The sequence below is a fragment of the Loa loa genome (genome assembly GCF_000183805.2).
Source record: "Loa loa unplaced genomic scaffold supercont3.78, whole genome shotgun sequence".
NCBI lineage: Eukaryota > Metazoa > Nematoda > Chromadorea > Rhabditida > Onchocercidae > Loa > Loa loa.
Genome location: NW_018108258.1, coordinates 76,673 through 85,084, shown reverse-complemented (window position 1 = coordinate 85,084; position 8,412 = coordinate 76,673). Strand labels below are relative to the sequence as shown.

General features: G+C 31.5%; 1 protein-coding gene across 1 annotated transcript in view; it reads left to right on the top strand.

Annotated features, from left to right (window-relative positions):
• The window catches only part of LOAG_17456 (hypothetical protein), a gene marked incomplete at its 5' end in the record, with an annotated part of 23,930 nt that overhangs the window by 5,900 nt on the left and 9,618 nt on the right, over window positions 1-8,412 (top strand). Inside the window, 14 exons of the mRNA XM_020450117.1 lie at window positions 328-439; window positions 904-1,083; window positions 1,205-1,390; window positions 2,858-3,007; window positions 3,464-3,553; window positions 3,959-4,041; window positions 4,705-4,846; window positions 5,186-5,303; window positions 5,439-5,543; window positions 5,999-6,149; window positions 6,431-6,548; window positions 6,701-6,828; window positions 7,333-7,524; window positions 7,792-7,873. Of these exons, the coding sequence (XP_020306252.1) occupies window positions 328-439; window positions 904-1,083; window positions 1,205-1,390; window positions 2,858-3,007; window positions 3,464-3,553; window positions 3,959-4,041; window positions 4,705-4,846; window positions 5,186-5,303; window positions 5,439-5,543; window positions 5,999-6,149; window positions 6,431-6,548; window positions 6,701-6,828; window positions 7,333-7,524; window positions 7,792-7,873 (1,837 nt within the window). The remainder of the gene's footprint in view (window positions 1-327; window positions 440-903; window positions 1,084-1,204; window positions 1,391-2,857; window positions 3,008-3,463; window positions 3,554-3,958; window positions 4,042-4,704; window positions 4,847-5,185; window positions 5,304-5,438; window positions 5,544-5,998; window positions 6,150-6,430; window positions 6,549-6,700; window positions 6,829-7,332; window positions 7,525-7,791; window positions 7,874-8,412) is intronic.

Sequence of the window (8,412 nt, the reverse complement as noted above, 5' to 3'; positions counted from 1 at the left end):
AAGCCGAATGATGAGAAATTACCATTTACATTCAAACCTAAACGAGCCATTCAACAGTTGCGAGCTTGCGGAATTCTGGAAACCGTGCGTATATCTGCTACTGGCTATCCTTCAAGGTATGAACTGTGGTACTTCTATTTTCATAAGTTATGTAAACTTATCCAATAATTATGACAAAATTGAAAACTTTTGATAACAAAGTAGAACTATCTCTTTACAGGAGGCTAAAGGAATTATTAATTAGCAAGCATTTGCATTATTTATAGCAACAAGCTATACTCGTTATTAAATCATCCAGATTTGTCGTTAATTACAGTGTACTTGTAGGTGGATGTATGAAGATTTTGCTCGAAGGTACCGTATTCTTTACCCCGAAAAAAGATTATGGTTTGAGGAACCAAAAATTTTTGCAGAAAAAGCATGCAACAAATATCTAGAGGTATGTTTTGGTTGCATTCTAGTACCCAGGTTTGTTGCAGTCAACAGTCTGCTTGCGGTAATCTTTAAAAATTAACCTTTTTCATCCCGTCGTTTCTTATTATCGTTTTCGTTTCTTATCGTCATTGAAATCTCTCTTGTCTTATTTACGAGCAAGCATAACTTTTGGCAGGTTCTATCTACTTTGTATATTAGGTGAAGGAAAAAAATTTCCGAAGACAAAAACTCCTTCTTATTCTTTTAAAACTGCTTGCATCCTTATTAATCATAGCGATTCTTGTATGAACACGATATTTTTCCATAAATTCACATATGAATATGATGTTTGATTCTGCATTTGATGATTTAAAATTTTATAATTGAATTTTGAAGACCATCACCAATTTCTTTGCAAAAATAGAAAATAGAAACTTATTTATAACCTTTATAATCATCAGTAATATTTGTAATATTACTGCGTTGCAGAATAAAATGTATGCTTTGGGTAAGACAAAGGTGTTCTTTCGAACTGGACAAGTAGCTTTACTGGAGAGAATACTTCATGAAAAATTAACAAATTCAGCAATAATGATCCAGAAAATTTGGAAAGGATACATCTCTCGGAAAAAGTATCAACATATCAAAGAATCACTGCTCAAAATTCAGGTATTTTCCATATATCGATGGCTTTCCTTCGAAATGTGCCCTGTTTTTCATGAAATATGACTATGATTAATTATGATCTTAAATCGATTTAAAATGATATCAATTCTAAAATTTCTTTTAGCTTTATTCACGTGCATTCCTGGTGTACAGGCGCATGAAATATCTCCAAATGCATCGCGCTGCAATTTGCATACAAACTGCATTTCGTTGTTATGCAGCGCAGCGTCGCTATAGATCACTGAAAGGAGTTGTTATTATGATACAGACCCATTATCGAGCATCGCTGATACGTCAGAGAATGGAAAAGGTATTTGAATATATCACTGCGCATACTCGGCTGAACCAATATCTATTATAAATGATCGATTTTTATGAAAATGCAGAGATCGTTTGTAGCTAACTATAATTTCAATAATTCTAATTATTTAACTACATACAGATTATGAATTTTATTTATAATTATACATTTAAAAGTATTTTCCTTCTGCTAAAGATCATTCTGGCATCAAAATAAGAGGAATATCTACTTGTTTAAGACCGTATTATTATACATTTATTACAATAAAAACACCTCTTCCCTTTTCGAAATTATTTCATTGATCAAAGAAAAAATCATCTCGCGCAATTTGAATAGTGTTTTCCTCTTTGGCTGGTGGTTGTGACATTCACGACATTCTTGTGAACTTTTACTGACCTTTTATTGGTTAATCAAAAAATAAAGTAAAAAATACATGAGAATCCCAAGGTCAGTATTTCTTATATATTCAATTTCATGCTTTATGTCGCCTTTCTCGTAGAATTTCTGTGAATTATAGCATCATTTTTGATAAGGAAGTGAAAAGTTTTCCTCTCATGATGATCTCTCTGATTATTTTATATACTTTTCATTCTGATTTTCTGGTAGATTGGATTGGTACAACCAATTTGAAACGTTTTTTGGTGCCTTTTTGTTAAATTAATATTTCGATTATTTTTCTCGCTTTTTTTAGCATTTTTCAGAAGAGAAACTTTTTTTAGAAAGGACATTTTTGAAAGGATAGTTAGTGATGCTTCAAAGGCTTAAACCGAAATAATTTATCCTTATGAATCTCTGGCCTATATTTCATGATGTATTTTGTTTATTCTTTTATTCAATTTTAAAAATGATCTCCAGTACATCGTTGGTGATAATGTGTCGTATAATGTGATATATAGTCGATTTTATGCCGTAAAATGCGACGAAAAAATTCATTGTTTTAGTTCTTTATAAATTCTACCAAACTTTGATATTTTCTTTCGGACGTTTTAATTTTAATTGCTCTTTTTCTTATAAGTTGCCTTTCGCACTTCAGAATTGCCCATATTTTAAAAGCAAACTTTGTAACCAATTGAAATTTTTTTTCGAAAATTGGGTTAATATATTGACACTTTCCTGTCCTTCATTATAAATCGACAAATGCTGTATATTCAGTTTTTAACTCACTCCTCAAATTACATCATAATATTAGAATGTTTCAATCCATTCTTTCAATAATTCTGCATGCACACAGTCATATGCTTTATTTCGTTCCTAATATTGCACTTCCAAAGGAAGACTTCAATTATTGGACAGTCATTGGTTGCAAATTTCTAGATGTAGATCTGAGCGTTAGATGAAAGTAGAAATAAGCTTCAAATAGCTGTCTAATTTTAATTATTTTATCTCTTTTAATTTGAATCAAATCTCTGCGTGTTCTCTCATTTTCGTTATACTAACGTCTCCAATCACTAGCCGTGAATTTGTTTTCAATTTTAGTTACGGTACGAGCAGAAAACAATCATAATTCAAAAATATTGGCGTGGCTGGCTGGTGAGGCGTCATCAAATCGAACGTAATAAAAAAATCGTCATGATACAATGTCAAGTACGTCAATGGCTTGCAAGGAGGCGTCTACGCGAATTGAAGGTTAATACCTATGATTTCAGTGTAATCTTCATAAAAACCTATTGTCTTCTTATTTACTTTATTATTTTCATAGCACTGGTGTCACTTGTCACTTTATCATTAATTTACTTGTGATAAATTCCAAAAAAATACATGAGTAATGATCATATTTGTTTCTTTGTGTGCCTGATAATTTAATGTAAATAGCAGGAGCAAAGTGCTGGTAATGTTTTTATTTGCTGCTAGCAAATAATAGGTAAATCACATTTTTAGTAAACAATTAGTCACTTTCGCCTTTATACAATTTCTCTGTTGATTCTTCAATCTAATGATTCAAATTAGTATTAACTGATATTTGTAAAATTTCCAATCAGAACTTCCAAATAATACAAAAATAAAAAATTTTATAAGGTAGTTTCGAAGCTTTAATTGCTCTACAGCTAAAGAATTTTTTGCTGAAGTTCCATGTAGTTTTAGATTGAGGCTCGGTCTGTTGGACATCTGCAAAAACTAAATAGAGGCCTTGAAAACAAAATCATTTCGTTGCAGCAGAAACTTGACTTCATGGTATGGTTTTGTTGACATTATAGTAATCGTTTATGATACGAATGAACCTGTTAGCCTTGAAAATAGAGCGTCTCTTTAAGCACTTGAAAATCGAATTTCCAGGAATTTCGCTTAGTAAAACTTAAGGCCGAGGAAGGTCGATATTGAAAATAGTTGTACTTACAGCTGATGGGTGTCATTAAGGCATTATTCGGAAATTCTTGCTTACTGTACTTTAATGAACTTCTCCGTTTTTCCCATTCCCTTTTCTTTTCTTTACATGCAACAACAGCACAAGGTTTAAACATTTAAGTTCAGAAATATCAGATTTAAATCTGAATGCACAAATTCTTCAAGCTCAGAAACCTTAAATACAAATTTAAAGAACTAGAAAATACGCAAGCTCATTCTACTGATTGAATCCAGACTGCAGAGAATGGTCGATTATGGACAATTTCGGCAGAAGCTGATAAAATGCGGGCAGAAATGGCAAATTTGGAAACACAAAGGTTTTTCTATTGCTTCTCTAATTATAAATCCCTTATTTAAAAATTTAAATAGAATCTTAACAAAATTTGCAATTATTTGTATTTATTTCCTTAAATGCAGAAATTTATTTGATTTTTTTGTTTTTGGACCTGTCTTTTTTCTTGTCATTGCTACTGAGGAAAGATCTTGTCAAAAATAGTTTTTTGTTATCAAATTTTTTTCTGCATAAAATGGCTTTCACTGACGATTTATTGTGAACTTCCATTTATAATAAAGTGCTGGGATTGATGTTATTAATAGTCAAATATCAATTTTTTAAGGAATTTCGAGTTTCACCCATAAAACTTCTTAATCTTTATCACTATTCATCATTTACTTTTACTTTATTTTTCATTTTTCTCGCCGTTTTCATCACTGCATTTTTTTGTTGTTTTTTTTTTTTGAATAGTTATTTTTGTCACTTTGAATCACTCTTGAATCAAATTACCATAAACAATACTTTTTATTAATCTTTACTAGTATAATACTATCCAATGATCTTTATTACCATGGTTGCAGTATGATATTTGAATCAGAAGTTGAAACACGACTTGTAGGGCATATAGAGCACATCCATTTATGCAGAAATTCATACAAAATTTTTTTCGGTGATTGTATGCATTTGAGGACCGTAATCATTGCAGATGTGTGCTATTAGCTACCAAAGCACATGCGGAAGAACTGGAAGCGAAAGTGAAATTGTTAGAAGCTAGTCGAAAAGAAGAAGCAGCAAAAAATACCAAACTGGAGGAAGAACTACAAAATACAAAGGATGGATTGAAAATGGTTATTTTTTATTTTTTGTGAGATCAGGTGTTTTATTGCTTTTTAGAAGTAAAGCGGAGGCATAGAAAGATTTTTGTCAGCAATCAGAAGAAAGCGGTTGACAAAGGATGAAGTGTTAGTGCTGCACATACATTTGAATGGCTTTCTTCTTCCTTATGATGTGCATGTTTTTTGACATTAGATGAAAATACAACTATTTAATGTAAGTCGGTGAAAAACGAAAATGTCGACCGATATACAAATCAGTCACCTGAATGGACATCTTTCAATAGATTATTACTTATGTCGCAAAGATTTTTAGATCAGTTTCTTTTCTCAAAATTTTATTAAGAATTTCAGGAGTGTGAAGAAACAATTGCTAAACTAAATGCTTTGAATACTGAGTTGTCAAGTCTTCGTATCCGTTACAATACTTTGATGAAGCAGAAGAAACTAGTGGATGCTGAACTAATCAAAGGTTAACTGTTTTGCATCTAAATTTTTTTTAAGAGATATCAAAACTTTTTTTGTGGTAAGGATTTTTATTGATTTTTGTTGTCAGTTTTACATCTTTTATTTCGTGGAATTCACTTAAAATATTCATTATTAACAGAGAAGAACCATCGCCTAGTATCGGAACAAGAAATATCACAGATGCGTGAACAGCTGCTTGCAAATGCAAATCTTCTAGCTAGTCCAGCAGTAAGTCGAGTAGGAAGTAAGTCCTTATTTCAAAAATTTAATTTACAATTCCATATTATTTTTTCATTATTGTGTTTTTTCAGTAATAACTGTTATCTTTCGAAAATAATTAAAATATTTGCTTTGAATTGTACTAATGTTGAGAAATCACTACTACACTCTAAAGAATGCATGCATTTAAGCGAAATAAGATTGATAGTGAAGAAGAGCTAAGAATGGATACGGTTAATCGCTTAATAGCATTAGTGATAGCTTCATGCATCATCTGTTCCTGAAGATGTCGAATATATCAGTAATAATTGAGTAATCATTTATTCCAGCCTATAATCTGTTATACAATATTAGCTTGGGTTATAAAATAATCAGGATCATAATACTGTTAGATTCCTGTTCATTTATCTCATTTGGAATGCGAGCACATCTGACCTCTGTATGATCAGATAAAAAGTAGTAACAGTGAAATCTTTTCAGGTATACGGCTCATTCAAAAAAGTTTGAATCAATCGATTTTGGTTGGTGGTACAAATGGCAAAATAGTTACTGTTGGCCTAGATGGTAATGACCTGGATGAAGTGGTCCTTATACTGAAGCAACAACATGCTATTAATGTACTTCGCTCCAAGTATGCTTTTCTAGTTTACAGTTACAACCTGTTTTATTTATGCTGTTTATCATTCTTTGATTACACAATTACAGTTCTTATCATTTCGATTAACATTTATCTTTTTCTTCATTCATCATTCATATGTAAGTATCAAAATTGCATTAAGCAAGAAAGGAAACCAGAACTTTAGATATGCTGATAAATAATTTGGATTTGAAATTTTCCAGGTAATTTAAATTCGATGTTTTTTTCAAAATTTGTTGTATTGTTTTGGAAGTACTGACGTCAATTTTTTGCAGAATAGAGCAAATTTCAAGAGAAAATGATCGTTTGAAATCGATAATGGATGCAAATATGCTGATCGAAAATTTGGATAAGCGGACGACTATGAGGGCTTTTGAAGCTCAACGAATGCAAGTAGGTCGCATTATGTTTTCTGATTAACCAAGATTTTTTAACCTTTTAACCCGTTGAAACTTTGGTCTAAACTTTAGGACGATTCATAACGACGTGATTCAAAAGAGAATTTGGTGATATACAAAAAAGTAATTGGAATTTCACCATTTTAGGAGCTCGAGTTATCGTATACAAAACTTAAAGATGAAATGGAACGATTGCTTGAAGAGAAAATGAGAAATGGCTCTGAAGCAATGAATTTCCGATCATTTGTCGAAAAAATATTGGAAGAAAATGATAGGTTAGTGACGACTATGTCCTCAATACAGCTGTAGTCTATTTGATTTTAATGAAAACATATCTTCTCTTTGTCATTCAAATTTATGCATAGTCTTACTTTTAACGTTTAATTCCTATATAATTTAAACAAAGTCAATTTACATTATTCATTGGAACTTGCACTACATTTTAAAACCTTCCAAAAATAGATATTTAATCTTGTACAAAACCTTTCTATACAATTTTCTATACTATATTTATGATAGTAGAAATGAATATATTGGAGTATTTTGTTGCTCATTTATTTATATTACTGAGGAGGTTGTTTATGCAGGTTACATATGCTGTAAAACTCATAATTAGTTTTATGAAATTTCATGGCATAAGTGTGATTTTTAATTTTACGAAGCCTTCTGATATTAATAATCACAAATTAAAAACAAAAAGAAAAATTTTTCATTTTCGCATTTAGCGAACACAAATGTTCAATTATGGCAGGTGGGGTAGCGTTATAAGATTTTTTGAGGCGTCGAGAAGAAGCTATCGAGTTACGAGCTATATTGATGGCACGATTCGAACAGCGTGCTCAAGCTTCAAATTCATCACGTCCAGACAGTGACCAATGGTCCGGTATGCAGAGCGACGACGGTTCCTGCAGTGATTTGGATGAAGAATTGAGCTTAGGAAGACAATGCCGGCAGTTGAAGTCACATATGCAGTGAGTAGTAATTCCTTCTAGTCTTCCTGCGGAGACTTCATGAAAATCATTTATCATCAATTTGTTCCTACAAACTTCATTATGCTAGCTTTTAATCTAATATTCACGTTCATACTTCCCATACTTTTTAGTCATGGCAGTTATTAGTATCGACAATCAAAGTAAGCAACTTTCTAGATGTATTTGAAGTGGAAATGTTTTGAACTTGCAACTTTTTTTCACTTTATTTTGAAAATTTTTCTTGAACTTCGTAAACTGAAATTTCAGAATGCTATCACAGATAATTACCAAAAGGGATGCCGAAATTGAGCGGTTGGAAAATCGTTTGAATGAATTCACAGCTTCCAAGGTAAGAAGTGATCATTATGAGGAGTTCTGGTGAAAGGGATCTTAATGGAAAATTTTGATTCATCCAAACCTAATGAGTTTAATAGAAGAATTGACGTAAAATAGGATCTCGATGTTGATAGAAACTTGGGAAGAAAAAGGCCGAAATAGTGACTAATTATGAGTATTTAAATAAGATATCAGCGAGTAGTTACTATGTTATTGTGATCATTTATATGATTTACAACGAAACAATGTAGAGAATCACTTTATAAGTAATGCAACTGAATTCAGCAACTTTGTTTTCTTCTTTTAAAGAGGAGAGGTTTGGACAGGTATTGGAATTGCTGTTATAGCTTTTGCTACCACTTTTACACCTAAGCTTTTTATATAAATGATATATGTAAATGAATTTAAAATTTTTAAATTTAAAAAATACGTATTATAAGTTACTTTAGGGTTCCATTCCTTGTTTTTTACTGAACTCGATTAAATCCGCAGCTGTGTGTGTGTGTGTGTGTATGTGTGTGTGTGTGTGTGTGTGTGTGTGTGTGTGTGTGT